Genomic DNA, 22,656 nt, shown 5'->3' with positions numbered 1-22,656 from the left:
TCTTCCCCACCCAGTAATGCACCCAGGGGCCTGGAGCAGAGAGAGGGCCTTTATTGGGCCTGATGGGGAACTTGCTGGATTGGCCCTGGAGGGGGTATCCCAGGAAGCCCTGCTCTTCATGCATTCTTTTTGCAAGACCACTGGAGTGCCTCAGTCCCCACGCGGGAGGGGGATGGGTACAGGGCAAGTTTGCGGAAACTGCTGGTGCATGCGTGTGGGGGGTAGGAATAGAGCATCCCAGGCGTCCCCATGGACACTTGGCAGCGGGTCAAGCCCCACAACACCCACGCGCGCCAACACACGCTCTCGGGCACACCCAGGACACACGCGGCGGGGGAGGGGCATACATCGCGCGGTCACGGCCACGGCGCACATCCCACGCCTGCCGAGCCCCACCCCCTCTGCCGACCCTAGCAGTAGGGGAAGGGGCGGTGCGCGAGGCGTGGTAGGGGGGCACCGCCTCCGCGCCCCTGCAGTGGGGGGCGGGGAAGGACGTTGGCGATGCTCCCGGCCCGCCCCCNNNCTCTCAACTTGGGCGCCTTGGGCGCGGAGCCCTTTGGGCACTCGCCGCCCTTCGCCCGGGCGATGGGGGTGGGGCCGCCAGTCCTCGCGGGAGGGCGGGGGCGGACGAGGGCGGGGGGCGCATTTGTCTCTAATAAGGAAAGACAAAGACATCCCGGCGGCCGCGGCTGTTCCCGCAGCTCCGCTCCGCCCGAGGCGGGGCTGGGGCGTCGTTACGGGGCCCGGGTCACCGCCTGCCCTCCCTCCGCAGGTGCTGCCCGCCGCCACCATGACCGAGGGCGCGCTGGCCGCGGACGAGGTCCGGGTACCCCTGGGCGCGCCGCCCCCGAGCCCTGCAGCGGCGGTAGGGACGTCCCCCGGAGAGTCCTGGGGCGCCGGGGACGCGAGGCGGAGCGGGGGTCCAGGCCGGTCGCTTCGCCCCCCGAAAGCCCGGCAGCCGAGCGCGGCGCAGAGCTGGGCGCCGACGAAGAGCAGCCTGTCCCGTACCCGGCGCTGGCGGCGACCGTCTTCTTCTGCCTCGGGCAGACCACGCGGCCGCGCAGCTGGTGCCTCCGACTGGTCTGTAACCCATATCCTTCCCGGGCCGGTGGGGCACGGGGGTCTGGGACGCGGGACCCTTTCCGAGTTCGCTCTCGTGCGCCCTGGCTCGTTGGACCTGGTGCGGGCCTGGCGCGTGGGGGCGCAGGGCAGGGGCACAAGAGCCCCGCTCTTCGGAAGGAGATGGCAGTGTGGGGGGTGGGTGTGGGGACGCCTCTGACGATCGCATGGGGTATCACGATTCAGAGCCAAGTCAGAACAGAACTGGAGAGGGTGTAAGAAGGGGTGGCTCTCGGAGGAGAGGTTGCAACTCCTGTGCCCCACTGATGGAGGCAAGGACGGGAATCCCTCTTCTAGGCTTTCTGAACTTCCGGTCTGAGGCGGGAACCTCCTTGGGGAGGGGGAGTCCACAGGGGATGGAGTAAGGGAGCAAAGTTTTCCACCTGCGTCTTGTGCGCTTCTAAGCGCAAGAGACCTGTGGGGGCTGTGCACAGTGCAGGGCTTGTAGCCGGTTCTCCGCGTAGAGAGGCGGTGACGTTGGTTTAAGAACTCGATTTTCCAGGCTGAACTCGGTGCCGGTGCCGGGGCTGATTTAAGTCATGCGCAGCTGGGGTTGGGGGCAGGGAGGCAACTAGCACTGCGCACTGGGAACCCCTACTCCCTAGTTCCTTCTCTGGCCCAAGAAGTGACACGGACACAGGCTTTAAAGGAAGGTTCCAGAACAGAGTTGAAATGGGCCAGAGGCAATTCCTGGGATGCAGATGGAGGTTCTGGGGGTCCCCAGCTGGTGGCCTTTAAGGACTGGCTCTAAAAAGAGCCTTGCTCTATGCCTGGTGCTGCCTGATTCTCCTCAGGCGCCTGTGGAGCTGGTCCCCAGGGTGGCTGGCAGTGGATGCTCCTCCTTCCTGCCACTGGCTGCAGGTCGGCGGCCTGCCTTGAGGGAGGGTTGACAGGGTGCTCATAAACTTTCTCCGTCAGAGTCAAGGAGACAGAGGCAAGATGAGCAATGTGTGTGTATGTTTCCCTACCTTGTGTGTTTAACTATATAAATATTAAATACAAAAGAGAAATTTGTACCAAAAAAAGTAATAAAACCGGTGTTTCTTTTGTCAAATCCAAACACTGGTGAGTCGGGTTCGTTTCTGCTTATAAAGGAGACTCTTGGTGGTGGTAGAGACAGCAGGCTGTGGCCTCAGCCTGGGCCTGCCTCAGAGGCTGTGCACTGCCTTTGTCTTCTTATGTAGTAGAGGTGGTGGATGGGTGTCCGACCGTCCTCTGTGCTGGAGTGGGACAGACCTTACAGGGTGGCTGTAGGTCTTTCGGCTCTACAGAACCCAGATCAAAGGTGATGAGGCAGGAAGGTGGCATAGCTGGGTGTGGCAGTGGGCAACAAGGTAGTGCTGGCAGGCCCCAGAACAATGACCATGTTCATCATTCCCAGGCATGTGCCAACCAGCTAGGGGAAGAAGGCCTGGGCCTGGCCGCCCTGTCCCCTTGCAGTTGAGTGTCTTGAACCTGACACTGACACTGACACTGGTTCTGGGCTGGTTGTGTCCCTGAGGACTTCTAGTGAGGTTGTTTGCTTCTAGTTGGTTGTTGTGTGCAGAGAAGGTGGAGTTGGGGTGCTCGTGCAGGTAGAGTGTGCCCTCAAGGGCCGAGGGTTGTGGGGCTGGCAGTGCCTCAGGGGTCCTGTGCCTGGGCCCCTTCCTGGCCTGAGGAGGAGGATGCCCTTATGGCCCCAAGAGGGACATGGACTTTGCTGGCCTTCTGGAGAGGGCTGGAAGGTGCCAGGGAGCTCAGCTGGGGGAGAGAGCCAACCTGTCCTTACAGGTGGGCCTCTGGTAGCATTGCTGGCTTGGAGTTGCTGTGCCACTCACTCTCCTTGCTGTGGGTACCTAGAAGCAGTTTGACTCTCTTACCCTGAATACTGGTGATGCAGAGTATCTGCAGCCCAAGGGGTGTCACAAGAGGAACCCAGCTCCCAGGACTGTTGTACTCTGGGTCCCCTGGGAGCTCTGCACTTTGGGGTGGGGGTTATGGGGGCCCCAGCCACATGGGGACTGGTGTGACCTCCAGCAGATGCCAGGCCCCTGCATAAGGATGTGCATCCAGGCTTTAGTGAGGTCCTAAAATAAGCCAGCATGCCTGGACAGGTGGGGTATCAGCTTACTTGGGGAAGCCCGTGTGGGCTGAGGCTTTCCATGGCTCTTGAGATTCCTGGGAGTTGGGAGAGGGTGATTTTGTAAGAGGCAGGGGGAGCCATGGGCAGTTGGTGTGGCCAAGTAACTGGAGAGAATTAGTTGCTGGAGGGGCCTGGGGTTCCCTGCAGGTGGACCTGGTGTTGGTAGGACCCTTTGTCCTTCCTGTGGAGGGTAAACTCGGAGTCGGAGGTAATCCGATTTGCTCAGGAACCCACACTCCGTGAAGCAACCTGCAGCTCCCTGGCTGGCGCTCCTAGCGGATGCCCGCTAGCCTAAGCTGGGCTTTGATTGGCTATTAAAATGCATGGAAGGACTTTCTCAGTCCCGGACCTTTCCAGAACCCCCAGATAGATGAGCCCAGCACAAACACGTGTGTTCTTGTCTCACCTTGAGGGTGGCTGCCGTCCATGGCAGAGGAGCCTTCGAGGACAGTTCTTGTCCTTATTGATTTATTTTGCTCTTTAAAAATACAACCGTGCTGGAACTTCTGGGTGAGCACTGTTTCTCCTACACGGCTTATTTATAGATGAAGGTGGGTGGGACCCGTGTGTTGTAGCCTGCTCAGCTGGGTTATGTTCTGCCCCGGCTCCCCCAGGCTCCTGACTTCCAGCCCGCCTGCCTGGCAGCTGCTGGTATCCTGGTTCCTGGCAGACGGGGCCTCCCAGGGTTGCGTAGAGGCTGGGAAGGGGAACTGTGTGAGCAACGGAGGTGGATTGCTGGTGTGCAGGGCTTGAGGTGGCCAGTGGGCACTTGGGGTAGGGGGCTGGCCAGGTCTTTAGGAGGAACCCCCAGGGCTAGGCACCAAATGCCCTTGTCACTGGGCTCTGAGGGTCTGAAGGACACCCCAAGGTCATTGGCAGCTAAAGGGCAGAGCTAGGTCGAGCCCAGCCTGGCTCAGAAGCCCTTGTGTTGGCATGTCCTTGGCTGGACGGCCTTAAGTTCTTACAACATCTTTTTAAAAATCCATGCTTTCGGCTGCCCTATTGCTCCTCAGTGACTGCCAGGGGCTCGGGCAGACTCGTGGCCATGTGAGTGTCCCCATTGAGGACATGCAGACACTGGTCTGGAGAAAGCCTGTCCCGGCCCTGTCCTCTGCTGTCTGAGCTCAGAACTGTACTGTGTCAGGACATCCACACTGGTTCTTGGGGCTTCTTTGGTCACTGGAAGTTGCAGGCCCTGGGGACCTGGAGCTGTCCAAGACCCCTGGGCTTGAGCTCTGAGCAGGGATGCCCAGGAGGGTGGGCTCTGCTTCTGGAACCTTGCCTGTCCTTCACAAGTCTCTTTCATGTGTTCCTGGGTCCCAGGCCCAGGGCTTGCTCCTTCCTAGAGCCCTTTCCCCATCCTAGGCACCTCATTCTGGCCTCTGATTCCCTAGATTTTCAAATTGGCCCTACAGGGCAACTTCTCACATCTGCCCACACGTCCTGTGGGCTGGGCACGGCTTCTATCCCAGTGGATGGCCACCTCTGGTTTCATATCCCACACTCTAGGTGGGAGTGTGGGATATGAAACCAAAGGGGGTCTGGTGTCTGCACTGCTCCTGTTTGCCAAGGGCCCTGGGCCCTCCATGCTGAGGGACAGGCCTCTCTATGGACCCTGGCACATGCCAGGGCTCTCTCAGGAGAGGCCACACACCTGAGCACAATCAGTGCCACTGGCCTTGTAGAGCTAAATGGAGCCTGGGGAGTGTCGGTTCATATTGGGCATGGACCATGCCTGGGTCTACACGACATGTTCCCGCCTGGGGCTCATCTTGGGGTGGGAGAAGGTGGCCCCACCCTCCACAGGGAACAAGGAGGTGGACTGCAAGGGAGGTGGACTGCTGAGGTGAAAGGCAGGCAGGGCAGACAGCGTGTGGGGACCCCTTGGGAAGCTGGTGGTCCACCCCTCCTAAAACTATTGGAGGAGGCCCCAGGTGGGCGTTTCCCAGGCAGGGGTCCCCTGGACTTTTTCTTGGAGAGTCATTCACCATATCCTGCATGACGTTCCCTCACCACGATGGGCATGATGGCAGCAAAGCCCAGTGAGTCCTGCAAGTGGGACTGCCACAGCATACTTGGTCCTCAGCACCCATCAGGGAGGATGGCGAGATGAAGCTGGAGCCCACAGCAGGCCAGGCGCTGGTAGGGACCATCCTCCTCTAGGGCTCTGGGTGGCAGGTGCATCCTTGGTGTATTTGGGAGAGATCTGCTGAAAGACATGCACCTGCTGTGTGGGCTGTGGGGTGGACTGGCCATTCTTGCCCTCCTGGCTACAGCTCCCAGCCTGTGCTGCTGGGCACCTTGTGCAGGTGCCCCAGGTTTCACCTCTGGTAGCACTGGTGGCTCTCCCTGGCCTTGTTCCTGCCTGCTACCAATCACCCCTGGCACTGTGGAATCGGCAGCCCCTTTCTGCTGGTGTCAGGAAGGACAGAGTCCTGGAGCCTGACTGTCAGCCACACTGGGACAGTGGCAGCCCACTCCCCGGACCCCCATGTGCCTCTCCCATTGTTCCCTGAGAGGCCCTTGTGTGTCTGTGAGGAACATGGAGTGGTGGGGAGGGTTCCTGTGAGCACTGGGTTTTGGTGCTCCAAATCCAGCAGCGGTCTCCTGGCCAAGCCCCCATGATTCCCCACAGCACCCACCCAGATCTGTGGTCCTCTTATTCATGGCAGGTGGGGGCCCTTGGAGAGCAGGGTGAATCAGAGAGGAGGCCAGTGGGGCTGGGGGGCTGGGGAGATTCCGTCCACTGGCAGACACTGGGCCTGTGTGAGGAACCTGGCAGAGCTGAGACACATGAGGGGTGGCCAAAAGCTTTTGAGGCAGGTGGGCACCACAGGCAGATGGCCTGGACTTGGAGCCTGCCCTCTGAGCTCTGGTGCTGTGGATAGCAAGTCAGGGGCCAGTCTTCAGGGGAGGAACAGTGTTGGACCTAGGCTTATTAAGGAGAGGCAGAGATTGGAGGCACCACTGGGCAAAGGCTGGGAGGTGGGAAGGCACTGGTACCCCCCACCCTTGAGGCCAAACAGATGTGACAGTGCTGGCCTTGAGCCAGCAGACCCAGTTTAGTGCCCAAGCTCCGCCCAGCTGGGGGCCTGACTGTGGCAGGCTGAGGGCTCCTCCTGGCCCAGCGGAGCGCTTAAGGTGGTCTGGGTGCTCCCCCGCGCAGCGGGCTGGGTTGGGCTCTGGAGCTGGCCCAAGACCCGAGTCAGGGTCAGGATGTGAAGGAATGCGGGGGTGGACCAGCCTGTCAAACACCCTGACTTGAATCCAAAGCAGCCCCGCCGGGCGCCCACCACATCTAAACCTTGGCACTGAGCAGTCAAGGTCAGGCACGACTCGTTACCTCTGTGTGTCAGAAATCAGCCCTGGCTGTGCTGAGCTGCCCACGGGGCTCTTGGTCCCACTAGAACAGCACTCCTCCTCCAGGCCAGTGGGTATGACGTGCTCTCCTCCCCTCGAAGGTTAATTTGGCCACCAGTTGGAGCTACTTAAGGCCCTGCAGCTCAGGTTGCATTTCCAGACAGAGACTAAAGACTGACCGCCCATCCTGGGCAGCAACAGTGAAGTCGGCTGACCGCCCCAGGCCCTTGGTGAGACGTGAGCCCAGACAAGATGCAGTCCAGGGGGCAGGGACACAGAAGAAAGGAGCCTGGCTGGCTCTCGGCCCCCTGCCTGGCTCAAGAGTTGGCAGTAGGTTCAGGCATGGTCCCTGGAGTGCTCTGTCTGCCCGGGGCAACAGATGGGCCTGCGAGCAGCCACTCTTCTGCTCAGGAAGGCCTCCCGGAACAGACTTGAGGGGTGTGGCGCCCCAAGGCTGGTGTCCCAGGCCTCCCTGGCCCTTACAGTCTCTGCGGTGGGGGGACGGGGTACTGCTGGCAGGATGCGGAGTGCTGGTAGAGCTGTCAGAGCCCAGAGGGTTGATTAGTGAGGACAGTTGATGAATGTGCTGAATCAGAGCACTCTGTATGGGGGTGCCAGGCCACTAACCTCACTGCCACCTCGGTGCCTGCAGGGTCAGTGGGCCCTGCTGTGGGTCTTGCCCCATACTCTGTGGGCCAGCATAATGTCCATCTTGGCTGCCAGGGGCCCCTGGGCACCCCTTCGCAAGTGTGATGCTGAACAGCCCCAGCCCAGTTTTTGCTGGGGGTGGGAGCTGGCTGCAGTCCCCTGTGCCCCTGTAAGTTGGGGGTTGCCCTCAGGGGTGTGGGCTCCCTTTCAGCATGCCTTGTCCTATGCCAGTCCCACTCCTGGGTGGAGACCCAAGCCAGGGCTGTCCCTTGTGTTTGGGTGGCCATGCAGGGGTAGGTCTGAGTTCTCATGGGGATCTATAGCCATCCGGCACAGCAGGGCATGGATGCCAACCCAGCACTGGTTGAGCTTCTGGTAAGGGCAGGGTGGCCAGGAACCAGGCCGAGCCCCCAGGCTGTTCCTGCTGGTGGGCACAGCCCTGTGCCTGGCCTTGCATGAATGCTGTGCCACACTGTGCCTGACCCCTGGCACCACATGGGGCTGTACTTGGCAGGTATGGTGGCTTGCCTGGTCACTCTGTCCTCTTCCTTCTGGGTTGTGCCAGCTTCACTCCTCCACCCTCCCACCTGGGCTCCAGGCGAGGTAGAGTGCTGGTGCAGTGGGGACAGTAGCCTGGGAAGGGAGTGGTCACATTGGGCTGCAGAGGCCCCCATCCGAGTGCTGGCCTCTGCTCACTGCTCCTGCCCTTTTTCTGACCCTTTCTCCTCTCCCTTGTACCTGCGCCTGGGTGGGGTCCCTACTGAGGAGGTCATTTCACTTGTGAGGACCCTGAGGGACACCTGATGCTCACCAGGGGATAGTGGCTTTTAGTGCCTCCAGAAGTCAGTGAGTCCACCTTGCAGGGCTGGGCCTCCAGGGATCCTGAGTCTCTGGCTGCAGGAAGGTGACCAGCAATTCCCTCCAGCCTGCCTGTGTGGCAGTGCCATAGGAGCCTTGGTTCCTACCATGTCACCTCAGCGTCTGTCTTTCTTTCTTTTTTTTTTTAGAGAGAGAGAGATTTAATATTTATTTATTTTTTTTAGTTTTCGGCGGACACAACATCTTTGTTTGTATGTGGTGCTGAGGATCGAACCCGGGCCGCACGCATGCCAGGCGAGCGCGCTACCGCTTGAGCCACCTCCCGGGGCCTGGCATCAGAAGCCACAGGGGACAGATGTAGTCCAGGGGAATGGTGGTAGGGCTGGTCCTGCTGCACGTGGCCAGTGCAGTGGCTGGCCACAGGGACTCTGGCTGGCTGATGGGACACAGACCCCAGCCTTGAGTAGCATCTGGGCCTCCTGGGGTTTTTTGCCTGGTCTGCATGGGGGGGGCACCACCAGGCTCAGTGTCAGAGATGAGGCCAGGGCCTCAGCTCAGAAGACATTCTTCAAAAGGCGCAGGGCCTAGGATATAAACAGACCCGTGTTCGCTGAGGGGCAGAAGTGGCCCTGGGTCTCCCCCTGGGGTCCCATTGTACCAAGGGGCTGGAGCCTCTTGGGTCACTACCTAGATGCTACAGTATCTTTGCAAACAGGTTGCCTCTGGCCTTCATTTTTATACCTGTGAAATGGGCCTGTGGCTGTGCAGAGGGTGGACAGCACATCTCCCACATGTGGCCACACATGTAGGTTGCTGTGCCAGACTGAACACTTGTCTCCTTCAAAATCTGTGAGCATCCAGGATCTCAGAATGTGACTTCATTTGCAAATGGGGTCTTTGCAGATGTTAAGCTGAGGACGTGCTGGGTCACGGTGGCCCCAGATACGATGATAGGTGTCCTCATAGGAAGAGTCAGGACAGTGTTGACAACAGAAGCAGAGACCAGGCAGTGCAGGCACAGGCCAAGGCACACCAAGGATGGTGCTGACACCAGGGCTGGAGAGGCCAGGGCTGGCTCCCCAGGAGCCTCAGGAGGAGCCTGGACTGCGGACTCTGGCCCTGCAGGCCTGTGTGAGCGAGTTCTGTTGTGTAAAGCCCCCAGCCCACAGTGCTTGGTCCAGCTGTCTCGTATGCTGACCCCTACTCTGTGCCTGCCCAGGGAGGCTGTGAGCATAGGGAGCCCTGTGTGAGCCCCTTCCCAGCATGGGCATGCCCCACCTCCCGAAGGAGGTTCAGCCAGAGGCAATTGAATTCAATAACGGGAGCCAGTCCTCGGGGGTAAGTCGTGATTAGATTAGATGTGCTGCCTCAGGCTCTGAGACGAGGACAGGGCCACCCGGGGAGAGGGCGATCACCGTGAAATTGGTCATTCTGAGTGCCCAGTGGGGGGAGGCTACAGCAGCCAGTGTTTCCTGCCTGGTCAGAGGCCCATCTGGCTGTCCTGCTGACACCTGGGGTGAGGTGGCAAGAGGCAGTGGAGCACTTCTCCCATCCCCAGCAAGGGGCCTCCCAAGGGGAGGTGTCCACCAGGGTCAACCTTGAAGATGGCCTTCACGAGTGTTCACTTGGCTGGCCTCCCCACCCAAGAGTTCTCCAGGAGTCTGGGACCCTTTGCAAGAGCACCTACCTGTGCCTCTGAGGGGCACAGGTGGGGCTCAGTGGTGGATGAGCCCAGCTGAGCCTGCTCACTTCTGTCCAGGTGCCCTGGATGTGGCTTCAGAGGGATGTATCAGGCTCCAGCTGCTGCCCATGTGCCTGGAGGACAAGGACCACCCCTTTAGTGTCCATGGAGAAGGGTTCTGTCCACAGGCACCTGAGAAGAGAGAGCTTCAGTCTGGAGCTGTACCCCCAGCCCACCCTAGGGCCCCAGCTCAGAAGACATTGGGGGTTCATGGCCCTCAAGTTCCTCCTGGTGTCCCCAGGCTAACTGGCATCATCCCATGGATGCCCACCCCTACAGCCACATGGACGGTCCTGGCTCCACCCTGACAGTGGCTGGATGCCCCTGCCTGTCTGGGCCTTCTGGGAGGCTGACCCTTGAGGTGGCTGCACGTCCCTGGGCTTTTTGCCCATCCTGTCTGTCCTGTGCTGTGGGCAGATGAGGCATCCTGCAAGTTGAGGGCCAGCCTGCCCTTGGGAGGACCCTGCCCTGCATCTTAAGGATCCACAGCCCTCTGCTCAGCCTTTCCCAGGGGACCCTAGGGGTATCGGGGCTTAGGAGAGGGGCACAGGGGTGTTTGATGCCTCTGAGGGCTGTGCTGTGCTTCACCCAGGAGGCTGGCTCTGGTCTGACCTGGTGGGCCCACTGAGCAGCCAGCCTATGCCCAGTCTCAGCCTGGGTGGCATACAGCCTGGCCACCACAGATAGGAAATGTGTGCCCCAGGAATGGTCACCGCTTGTCAGGAAGGTGCAGAGTGGGCAAGCATTGCCCAGGGCCCACACAGCACTGTCCCTGCCGTGTCCCTTTGTCTTTGGGAGCAGACACAGTTCACCCATGGCGGCTGTCTGATGAGTCAGCCTGCATTAGTGCCTCATTGAAATGGACAGACTCTCCTTGGGCTGATGGGGAGCTGGGCATTTCCTACTCCAGCCATGGCCCCTGGCTGTCCCCGAGGATGGCTGAGTCTCTATCAGCTGGTGTGGCACAGGGCTCAGCAATGCTAGATGGGACCTGAGACCATCACCCCTGCTGCCACACCGGGACCCTCCCACCCTGTGTCTATACTGCTTAGTATATTTGGTTAGTTGGGGAAGTGAAAGACTGTGTCCATCCGCCAGGCCTGTGTCCAGGCTGGGATGTTGCATGCCAGCCCCCCGGACACCCTCTGTGGTGTGACACACTAGGGCCCTGGCCTGGGTCTTACTGCCAGAGGAAACCCAGGGTGCCACTGAAGTTGGGAGTTTGTAGTAAGGAGTGTTCTCAGGTTAGGGTGGCCAATGCAGCATTGGGCAAAGACATTTCCATCTCAATTTCAGGTTTAGCCAAGGGACCTTTTGTCTGTCTTATGAGTTAGGCATCCCCATTCCTGGCACCGTGGCCATGGTTGATTCTTTTCTGGAGTGGGCACAGGCTGGCTCCGTCCCCACCCTCCTCCTGTGGGTGTACGTGGGGTTGGCCCTCAGCACCCTGGAGTCTGGCAGCCCAGGTACCCCAGAGGCTGCTTGTTTGGGGCACCTCAGCCTCTGCCTGAGGTGGCGAGGATGTGCTGTGGGCAGTGTGGCCCCCGCCCACCCAGTCTGGCTCCACACCCCTGTGGGGTGCCTTCCTGCCCCTCAGATGGACACCCCTACCAAGCCCTGCTCCCCCAGGTCCTGGAGGCAGGCCCTGCTGGCCACATCTTCTCTGCCCCACCCTCCCAGGGACCTCAGGGAAGCAAGGCGAGAGCCAGAGCAGGCTCTCTGGGACAGGCCTCCTGCCCTGTTCATGAGGTTATGCCTGAACCCCACAGAGGCCTCAGGGAGTCTGCTTAGTGGATTTGGATTTCATAGCCTGGGACAGGGTGGCTCAGGGCTGGGGGAGGCCGTCAGAGGTCTGACGTCCAGAGGAGGCATGGGGTGAGCCCACTGCCAGTGTGAGTTCCTGACTGGCTTGGGTCCTGGTGCAGCTGGCTGCCCATGTGGCAGAAACATGTCCCCTTTGCCGTGGCAGGGAGGGCTCCTGAGCATTGGGCCAGTAGGAATATCCCTGAGCTGGCTGATCCCAGGGTCGTTGGGTTTCATCGAAATTCTGTGATATGACGGATGTCCCAGATGGGGCGGGGACAGTGGTAGTGGCCTGGCCAGAGTGAGGAGGGGACCATGGAATCTTGCCCAGTGTGGTGTGAGGTGCAAGGAGACTGGCTGGGCCTCCAGGAGACAGGACTGCTTTGCAGGAACCTACCCCACCTGTTAGCTGAGCACTGCCATCCAGAGGAACATTTTAGAAGCCTGACGCAGTGTCACAGGAACAGCTTGCCACATGGACCTGGGGACAGTGGCTCACAAACAGCCAACTTGGGGCATCGTTATTGGGTCTCAGAAGCTGGGCCTCTGCAGCTTAGGCCCCATCTTCTTCCGTGTCCCAGAGCCTTCCATTGAATCTGGTCACTGGTGGGGAGAGGACCAACTGGCTCAGGGGTCTGCCAGGGCAGGTGCAGGGAAGGGGCCAGGCCTCACCCCACTGAGACCTGGTTTAGCTCTGGTCATGGCTGAGCAGAGCTTTGGCGTAGAGGGGTGCTGGGGCACCCCAGCACAGCACCCAGACACTGGCTGAAGGGTCAGAGAGGGCCCCAGCTGGGCAGCCTTCCCCTCCTGCCTCTCCAGGCTGTCAGCAGGTGTGGGGTCTCCCTTCTGAGCGTGCACCGTGGGGCCGCTGCTCTGCCTACTTCACCCCCTCCCACAGCCCACTGAGCCTCCAGTCTTGCCCTTCCCTCCTGCATCTGCCCCCATGGACACATCTTCCTTCCTGAAGTTTTGGCTGGAAACCAGTCCCCCCTCCACAGTGAGGGAGCTGCTGGGGTGCGCCCCCCTGCGTGGGCGTGTCTGTGGCTCCTGAGGGGGAAATTGGCTGCCTGGGGTGGGCTGGCAGGCTGAGAACAAGCCCGTTTTTGTCTTCTAATTAGGAACCGCTGGGTTTGTCTTGCTGCCGTGAAGAGCCAGGGGGCTGTGCCCTGTGTGAGTGCACTGTGTGGGCTGAGCCTGGAAGGCCTTGTGTCTCTCACTTTCTCCTCGGTGACAGGGACTGCAGGAAGGAGGAAGGCAGGCCCCATGGCCAGGTGGCCTTGGAACTGGGGTGCTTGCTGCCCTTCAAAGAGGGATGGGGACCTGGTCAGGGTCATGAGCATCGGAGCTTGCTGTCTACACCCAGAAACGCCTCATGCCTGCTGTCTCTCGCCCTGGAGGCACCTGTGCTGGGCTGCATTCCTGCCCAAGCAGAAGACAGGAGAGCCCGGCCCACGGGGGCCTCATGACAGTACCCAGGAGCCCCGGGCTCAGTGGAGGTTGCTGCCAGCTCGCAGGGTCCAGAGCCAGGTGGGCCGATTGGCTCTGCCTGTGGCTGTTTCCCAGACACCTCCATGGGCTGTGGTGCACACGCCACTGCACCTGGGAGGGTTTGCTGTTCCATGGTCTTCACTCCGTCCCCAGACTCATGCAGCCTTTGCTCCAGTAAACTGACATGGCCATAATGCGGAGGAGACGCTGTGCCCGCTGGTGGTCCCATGAGAGATGGCTGAGGTGGCCTCTGCATTTGCCTGCTCTGGGCATTCCCCACCCGTGTCCTCTGTGATAGCTCTCCCTGAGCATCATATTCTAGGTTCACCCACATGGTGGCCAGGGACAGTGTCCTTTGTGGATGCCCCACGGTGTGGTTGGGGCGCTTTGTTCTCCACTGAGGGCACCCGGGCTGTTTGCATGACTGTTGTCAGGAGTGCTGGGGGAGGGGCACATGTGAGTTTCTTTGGGAGCCCGGGTCAGTTCTCTCTCAAACACCAGGAGCAGAATTGCTGTGCCATGCGGGAATGGCTCATCCCAGAGTTGCCAACCTGTTTCTCAGAGCGCCTGCTTGGGCCCGGGGCACCTGGAGCCAGGCTTCTGCCACACCAGCCCAGGGGAGCAGGACTGCCCCTCTTTGCAGACACATTGTGGTGTCTCCAGCATGGGCAGCCCCTGCCTGTGGCTGCAGAAGGGGGCTTAGATGTGGCCTGCTGGGTTCAAGGCCATCTTAGTGGGCAGGAGGTAGCTGGCTGCCCCTGCCTGGGGAACCCCTGCCCTGGCCTACAGGTGTGGGGACTGGTGCCAGTGCCTCAGGCACTGGCGGGTGGAGTGGCGCCTGGGCTGTGGGTGGGAGTAGCTGGCGCGTGTGCTTTCTTGATATCCGTCAGTTCTCAGGAGAATTTCAACACCCACACTTGAAATTTAAAAAAAAAAAAATTATTAATGAGCTTGGCGCGGTTGCCATGGGAACCTGTTGCTAATGAATCTCTGGGGTTTCCTCTTACCTTTGTGGAGCAGAGAAGGCCAGAGCTGCTCCGACCACGACATGTTTCCCACTAATGGGGTTGCCGTGGCAACGACTGTCACTAATCCCCCGTCAGCTCCGGTTTACCGGCCTGGCCCTGGGAGCCCGCAGCCCAGGTTACATAAAGCCATTTAGTGAATTTGAGGCTGCTCCCAGCCCCACCTGGCTCACTAGGAGACCCATCCCTCCTCCAGGGCCACACGTGGGTCCCCTAGATGCAGAGCACAGAGGCAACATCTCTGGGGTTTGCTGGAGAGCGGGCTCTATGAGGCTGGGTTGTAAGTTGGCCTCCAGGCCTTGGCACGTGGTGTATGACCAGAAGGCACCCCCCAGGGAGTAGGTGAACTGTATCCGCAAGCCTGCAGGGTAGCCGGGACCTAAGGCAAGGCTCTCTGAGGCCATGCTCATGTCTGCAGCTATCACCATCCAAATGCCACTCTTGGCTGTTCCTGGCTGCTGAGTTGATGGGGTGGGGCAGGTCGACCTGCAGTCACAGTGGCCTGCCTGCCAGGAGTGTGTGGAGTTGACCAGGGCTGGGGTCCGTGCTCTGGAGCGCCCCTTGCCTCTTCTGAGTGAGCCTGCTCCCAGCCAGGTCTTGGGGCAATGCTGAGGGGCCTGTGGGCAGGGGTTCCATGCTTAGCAGACAGTTATACCTGAGTAGGGACGGTGGGAGGGTGGAAGGATGGCCGATCAGTCCACCTGAGGAGTGCTCCACACATACCACACAGGAGGGCCCAGTGGCTCTATCTTCCCCTGGCCCAGGGCTAAGGGGCAGCTGAGGGCAGAGGCCACCCTTGTCCCCACTAGCCCATGGCCTTGGGACACTATAGGGATTAGCCAGTGGGTTTCCCAGAGAGGCACCCACAGGAGATTGACCAGGATGCTGGGCAGCTGTGGGCGTAGAGGGTTGAGGAAGAGATGTATGTGGAGAGGGCCAGGCACCCTTGCTCCAGGCCGAGAGGTGAGCCTATGTCCACATGTGGTGCTGGACTTTGTTTGCCCTCTCTGCTCAGACAGGCCCAGAGCTCCCAGTCTGCCTCCAGATATCAACGTGATCCCTTTGCTCAGGACCACCTATTGCTCCCCGCTGTCCACCATTAGACATCCCTGAAGCCCTTTGCAGACCTGTGCTGGCTGTTCTCACCGCAGCCTCTGTGCTGCAGTCACCCCATCTCACTTGTTCAGCCTGCTCCAGGTTCCTGAGCAAGGTCCTTGGTTCACAGGTGAGACATCCTCCTGGCCCGAAGCACCTGCCCTGTGCCTGTTGCCAAGCCTGGTAGGTTACTGCTGGCTGGGTGGTCCTGAGGCTCCTGGCCTGAGGACAAGGCCCACAGCTGGCAACCTAAGTTTGGGCATCCTGGCCCAGGACCTGCTGTGGCTGCCCCACCAATGGCCTGGGCTCCCTAGTGGCCCCCAGTCCCTCTCCCTGTGAGGGGCCCAGCCTGGGGCTGCTGCCCTCGCCCAGGGCCATGTGGGCAGGATCTTGCTCAGTTTCCAAGCTCTTGGGGCTTCCTTCCCTGGCAAGCAGGGAGCCCCAACCTGCTTCTGGACTTGGTGGAAGTCTGCAGAGCAACCTGACTGCCAGGGGCCTGGGGAGCTAGGGTAGCCCTACCCAGCCTGCTCCTCCTGGCCCATCTATGATCCCAGGAGCAGCTAGCTATATCCACAAAGGGTTGATACGATGGGCCTGTTAGAGTGGGGAGGCCACAGATGTCCTTGGCCATTGTGCTGCAGGTCATGTTGGGCAGCTCAGGGCTCACAGTCGGGGTGTTTTCCTGCATGTTTGAAATACAGTCTGCCGGATGGTTGGGATCGCGGGATGTTTTAATTCCTAATTTAGACTGTTTATGTGCAGAGCTGAAGTCCCCGGGGGAAGAGACAGTGTGGGCTGAGCCCCCGCCGCCCCTCCCGGGTGCCTCCCTCTTGGCCTGTGCTTCCAGCTGCCTGGTGGGTGCAGGGTCTGTGCCAGGATGACCTGGTCCCTGAGCCCTGGAGCGTCTTCCCATTGGGCACTGCCCACCGCCAGTTCCCTCTGCAGAGCGCTCTATGAGGAGAAGCCCTCTCTATGAGGAGAAGCCCTCTCCATGCGTTCCAGGATTTTTTCTGGGCCAGGTCATGCCGGCTAGCCTGGCCAGGCGTCCCCACCAGTTGGGCTCCCTGGGGCGGGGCCAGGGCGCTGGAGGGCTGAGGAATCTGTGGCGTCCCTGGGCAGGCTCAGCTGTCGGCTGGCCTTGGGGTTTGGAAAGAGTCCGGGAAGCCAGATGAGGGGGAGGGGGCCCCTCATCCCACAGCCGCCCTCGGCCCCTGCGTGAGCACAGGATCAGTATGGACTCCCCAGCATCAATTAGAAAATATATTTCCTTTTCAATGAGTAAGGATCTGATTGAGGCCTAGGCTGGTTTCCTGGTTGCCATGTCAACCGAGTTGGTGTGTGCCCGTGCCCTCTTCTCTGGGTGGGGAGCTAAAATTGGCCTGGGCCTGGCTGGGCTACTTGGAGGACGGGACCCTCCTCTGCGGCGCATAGGATCTGAGCTATAGCAGGAGGACACAGCAGGACCTGGTTGCAGCCCCCACCCATGGGTAGCATTCTTCCTGTGGTTTGTGGTCCTCGGTTGGGGTCTCCTCCAGTCTGGCTGGCTGCTGCCTGGCATGACCCTAACCTGACCTGGAGGAGACCCAGGAACTATGCTGGGGACCACAGGCCTGCCTCTGTCCCTGGCAGCCCCTCCCACCTCCTGCCTTCCACCTGGTCTGCCCCTGTTGACGCCATTTCTGTGGTCCCCACCTAGGCCTCTGGTCCTCTGGCTGCATAGCCAGGACCCAGTGCAGGATAGTGGGGGGTTTACCCCATCCCCCTCCTGGCCCCCATCCATTCCTCCTTCATCCAGGCAGGATAGCACAGCCGAGGAAGTGGGACGAACTAAGGTGGGTACCAGGCATGAGTGGTTGAGTCTAGTACCCTGGAAGGGTCTAGAGGGCATGGTGATTTCCAAGTCTAACCCTAACCCATGTCCAGCGGGCTCAGGTCCTGGAGCGTCCTTGTCCTCCCATCGACTGGCAGGCCCCCCATCTTGGGGCCCCTAGGTGCTGGGCTGGGCAGAGGTCTGCAGTGGATGGAGCACAGTAGGTGCTTCTGGCCAAGCCAGCCCAGGGCTCTCCCTTGCCCATCACACTGGGTGACACCCCTGGAGCTCAGTGTGGAGCCAGGGGTGGAGCATGGCCCAGCAGGCCGAGGCAGTGCCTCCTCTGCCACCAGGGCTGCCCAGACCCTGCTGGCACCTGGCCTAACCCGTCCCCAGGCAGGGTGTGCCTGCCTGTGAGTGTTGAGCCAGGCTCAGTACTGGCTGCAGCAGGCAGGGGCGGGGAGCCCAGGCGGGAGCTGCAGGTTATCCTCCAGCCGTGCTCCACGCTGTGCTGATCCTAACAGGAGCCTGGGGATTCCCTAATTAAACGATTTATTATTAAAGCGACCAGCTTCCTTGGAGCTGGCTTCCTGCAGCTATGGGGACAGAATGAACACCCCTCAGCCCAGCAGGCATCCCGCATGGGTGGCATGTGGCCTAGCGCCCCTATCTAGAACTATTTTTTTTAAAATATTTTTTTAGTTGTAGGTGGACACAATACCTTTTTTAAATTTTATTTATGTGGTGCTGAGGATCGAACCCAGGGCCTCACACATGGGTGACGAGTGCTTTACTGCTCCCATCTAGAACTGGCCCCCATCTAGAACTTCTTGACTATGTAGACCAGCAGCAGCCCCGAGGAGGTTGCTCTTGGGACCATAGACTTGGGGAAACTTGGTGGCTTTACTTCTGGGGCAGGGTAGGGTCTGAGGTTGGCCTGCCCTGCCTTGGGATGACTTGCTCAGCCACAGTCCCAGAACTGTGCCAGGCCAGACCAAGGGACTTCTCAGGGTGTCCTGGTGGGTAGCTGGCATCTAGCAGGAGAGGCACCCGCCAGGAGCAGCATGGGGTGCCAGAAATGCTACTGCTCCAGAGGCGTCGAGCTGGGTGCAGGCCCCGGAGGGCTACAGTTGGGTGGGTGGCAGCTGCCCCAGAACCCAGCAGGAGGGACAGGATAGGCTCAGCTGCTGTAGGTAGGTGTGGGGGTGTTGGCAGGAGCCCTCACATTGCGGTACAGCTCTTCACACTCCTGCTCGCCAGCCCAGCTGTAGCGCTCCCACTCTGGGGTCTCCAGGGGCCCTTCCCACTGGACGTGAGAACAAGGCCCTGTGACCACTGTGACTTGGTCCCATCCCTTTTCCTTTTCAGTGTTTGAAAGTCGAGAACTACAACAGTCCTCACAGTTTCACATAGAAAACAGGGATGGTGACTGTGTGTCCCGGTACGTCCTGTCGCAGGGAAAGGCCTCTCCAGACATGGACACCGGGGAGGAGGGCATTGTTTGGCTGGTCTCTGAGGCACCTGTCTGGGCAGGGCCTTTCATAACAGGCGGCTCTTGGGCTTTTCTGGTACGCAGGGTGACACCTGGGGATCGAGGCCCCTGGGTGTACTTGGACAGTGCCTCTGCCTACATTTTGCCCAGCCCTGCAGTAGCCCCACTGGGCTTTTGGTCTGGCCGGGCCACCCTGGGTCCTGAGGCCGCTGCCAAGGTCAAGGCTGGCTCCAGGTTCTCCCTCTGATGGGGCTGGACTCCCAGAGGCATACACCACCTCTGCGGGCCTGGGAGGCGGGAGTAACGCTCCAGCAGCCAAATGTAAATGCGGCCTGTCATTACTAGGATGGGGGGCTCCCCTGCACTGTCTCCTGAGGGAGCCAGCACCAGGATTCCCCCAGCTGTGGGCAGCCAGAGCCCACGGGACTGCTGGATTTGAGGGGGTGGGAACTGGGACGTGGCCAAGCTGGAGGGAAGGAGGGAGGGGCTGGGCCTCCATCTGCTGGAAAGGGGAGACCCCACTCTGCGCAGAGCTGTGGGGGGCCCTGTCCCAGCAGGGGCAGCCAGCACCTTCTGGAACATGCGGCAGCAGCGTGTGGATAGCCTGCCATGCTGGGGAGGGGGGAGGCGCCCATTGTTAGTTTAAAAAAATGACTCAGACGATTCACAGAACCTTCCTTTTCCTGCCGGTTTCCAAGAATTCTGCTCCAACATAATGGATCGAGTTATTAGGGATCGATCCAGACACAGCAGCTGGAGAGGAGCCAGATGGGCAAGTCGGCAGAGCACGGGCCAGGAGACTCCCTAGGGCCTGGGTCTGCAGTCAGCAGGAGGCACCCACCCCATCCCTGCAGACCCAACCTGGTCACTGCTCCATGGTCACTGCAGAGGACCTTGAGGCTGGCCTCTGGGCCCTGCTGTGCACCACCCATGGTGTGTACACAGTGCCTCTTGCAGGCACACCGAGGCCTACTGCATGGTGTTCATGTGCGGCCCCACTGAGTGCACACTCTGTTGGGATTGAAGCCTGCTGCGCGCAGGGCCCCTCGCCCTGGTGGGTCCCTTCAGAGAGTTTGCACCCGGAAGCCAGGCTGTGGGGTGTGGGGTCTCCTCAACCTGGGACGAGACTTCCTCGCTGCCCATTCCTGGTGCCCCACCCTGCATGCCACATCCTGTGGGCCTTACATGCACTTGTCCTTCCCCAGCCCTGTGCCGCCCGGCTCAGAGACGCCAGTTCCTGATGTGAAGCAGGCGCTCAGTGAGCTGGAGGGCTCCTGGGGGAAGAGCCTCTATGTGGGTTTTGAGAGCTGAGTAGGAGTTTCTGAAAGCAGGAGAGGAGCTAGGTGTGGGAGGCAGGTGCAGGGGCCAGAGGCCAGCACCCATGTCTGGCAGACCCTGGTCCCCATTTCCCCCCCAGGCCCCAGCCAGCAGCATGGGTTATGTTCCTGGCTCTCTGTCTACTGGGTTGCCATATGTCCAGGATGAGGGGGCAGCCTCAGGCCTAGGGGCTGGGGGAGCTGCAGGCCTCCTCCCACCTGGTCCCGTGGATGGGCTGTGCAGGGCTCTGTGTGACCCCTTCCACTGCTCTGCAGGTTGGCTGGCACAGCAGCTCAGCCAGGGTCTGGGCTTAAAGACTCTGAGTGCATTAAAGGCAGACACTGTGGTTTGAAATGTTTGTGCCAGAGTCTCCCCGAATAGCTTGAGCCAAGCAAAGCTAATTGGTGCCTGGCAGGGGCCTCCCTGGTCTGGGGCAAGGGATAGCTCTTGCGCCCTCTACAGCAAGTGGACCTGTCTCTGCATGTGTGACTCCCCTCTCTGGGCAGTGGGGGGAGGTAGCCGGTGGAGCTCCTGGTGGCAGCCAGACCTGGATTCTCCAAGCTGGCAAGAGAGGTGTCTGGAGCCCCAGTTAGCCATCTGCAGAGGGGCAGTGCTGGGAGAGGAATGGGGGCCACCCCAGGTGGTGAGTGGCTGCTGTCTGATCATCCCTGTCTTAGCAACCATGTCCTATCCTACTCTTGCCACTGTCCCAGGGGCTCCCAGCTTGGGGGGTGAGCCAGAACCAGCCAGGGTGGGGAGGGGCCCCAAGAGAGGGTACTACGGGCAGAGCCATGTTTGTCTACTAGGGTACCACACAATGGCCCTGGCAGTGGCCACACACATGGGTGTGTTAACCTGGTGATCCTGGGAGCTGATGTTCAGGAGCCCAGTGTGGCCAGCCAGTCAGTCCTGGGCTTGTGGATGGTACCTTCTCCCTGCGTCCTCACGCGGTCATCCCTCTGCACTCTGTGCAAGGACACCAGTCAACCTGGACTAGGGTCCTGTCCTTGTGGCCTTGATTTACCTTTGTCACCTGTGCAAAGGTCCTCTATCGTAGTGCAGTCATGTGCTGAGAATTGAGGTTCTACTTAGGAATCCAGGGGATACAAATGAGCCCGTAACAGAAGGCCACTGAGCCTGGGGGGAGGAAGCCATCGCCATGGTCTGAATGCTCCTGTCCCCAGATCAGATAGTGAAATCCTATCCCTAATGTGGTGATTTCAGGAGGCTGGCCCTTGGGAGAGATCTGGATTCGTGAGGCCATGGGGCACCTGAGGATGGGATCAGCACCCCGAGACAAGGCCTCCAGAGAGACCTCTGGGCTTGTCTGCCCCTAGTGGACACAGGGGAAATTGTTCCCCTGCAGCTGCTGTGGCCCCCTGGAGCCCATCCCGGCCAGCACCCAATCCCAGACTTCTGACCTCAAGATTAAGGCATAACATTGAGGTTTGCAGCCTGTGGCCCCTGCTGCAGCGGCCGTCCCTGTCCTGCCCTACATGAGGGGCCAGCACCTAGCACACTTTCAGGTTGTTCTCATATCAATGGGCAGAAAATGACCTTGCTCCTGAGACAGGTGTGTAGGACTAGGAGCCATGTACGGTCAGCCTGGTCCCTGCACACTGACCAGAGCATGGCTTGAGCAGGACCTGTAGTCCTGAGCTTTGAGCAGGCTCCTGGGACAGGGATGAAGACATGGCAGTAGCCATGTGTAAATGTCAGGCCCAGGTTGAGGCTGGGCAGCAAGGCACCTGGCTTTATAGGGATAGTGGCCCCGAGGAACCAAAGTTCATCTAGATTTACTTTGAAATCGGACTTTCCAAGGGTCTGGGCTACTCTTTTAAAGTGTCACTGCTATTAATGCAGCTGGTAGAGGGAGGGCAGGGCCAAGGCCAGATGCCACTTCAGCCTTTGTAGTGAGTGGCCTTCGGGCTCCGGAGGCAGGCATGAGGAGGGCAGCGAGGCAGCCACTGTCAGAGTGCAGGGCCACCCAGGTGCTGGGGTGGACAGCTTGGGTGCAGGGTCTCCCAATGGCCTGGGAAGAGGCACATAGGGGTGATGGGCGGCCCCACCAGCTTTGTACTTGCATGACCCTGGGCCTCTGTTCACCTGTGAATTGGGAATGTCCAGCAGTCCTTTGAGCAGGCAGATGAGGCTTATATGTCCAGATCTGAGCCCAGGGTGGTGGATGGAGAGAATGAGGGGCTCCCAGGGACCACTGTGCTGGGCAGGGAAGCCAGAGAGGGTGAGTCATGGCCAGTGTCCTGTGGTCTTGTAGTGTCTGTGTCCTAGCAGCCACTTAGGAGGGGAAGCATCAGCCTCACTCCCAGTGCCTGGGACTTTTCTAGAAGGTCTCAGACACTGCTCTCTGTGGTTAGACCCTTCACAGGGCTTGGGTTCTAAAGCCCTTGGTCCACCACACGCTGGGCTGGCCTGGGCCTCAGTGAACAGCCCCCAGGACAGCAGGCCAGGAAAACCAGTCCCACCCAGTGGGGTTGCCACTGTGTCCTGGGGCCTCCCATGAGGTGCTGGCTGTGATGGCAAGTGAGTGATCAGTGGGCATCAGCCATGGCGGCCTGGACTAGACCTGGTGGGACCAGCGGGGCTCAGCCATCCCCGTGCCCTGCTCGCCAGCCTGGGGATGCCTACCCTGTCCCCAGCACCTGGGGTCACAGGGAGGGTTCTTGGGCTCTGTGTGGGGAGCTCGGCTGGGGCCCTTGGACAGGGTCAGTCTGCATTTGTCTGAGGGTGGGGGCGGAAAGCCTGGAAGGCGTTCCTTCTAAGCTGTGGGAGAGTGGGGTCTGTGCCACCAGTCGCTGT

The 22,656-nt window shown here is 60.2% G+C and overlaps 1 protein-coding gene across 1 annotated transcript in view; it reads left to right on the top strand.

Annotated features, from left to right (window-relative positions):
- The first annotated feature begins 711 nt into the window (after window positions 1-711).
- The window catches only part of Cacna1h (calcium voltage-gated channel subunit alpha1 H), a 52,460-nt gene continuing 30,515 nt past the window's right edge, over window positions 712-22,656 (top strand). The window contains 2 exon segments of the mRNA XM_048789417.1: window positions 712-896; window positions 899-1,091. Of these exon segments, the coding sequence (XP_048645374.1) occupies window positions 791-896; window positions 899-1,091 (299 nt within the window). The 5' untranslated portion in view covers window positions 712-790.

Source organism: Marmota marmota, unplaced genomic scaffold, assembly GCF_001458135.2.
Source record: "Marmota marmota marmota unplaced genomic scaffold, marMar, whole genome shotgun sequence".
In the NCBI taxonomy this organism is placed as follows: domain Eukaryota; kingdom Metazoa; phylum Chordata; class Mammalia; order Rodentia; family Sciuridae; genus Marmota; species Marmota marmota.
The sequence above is the reverse complement of the archived record's forward strand: the minus strand, read 5'-3'. Positions and strand labels throughout refer to the sequence as shown.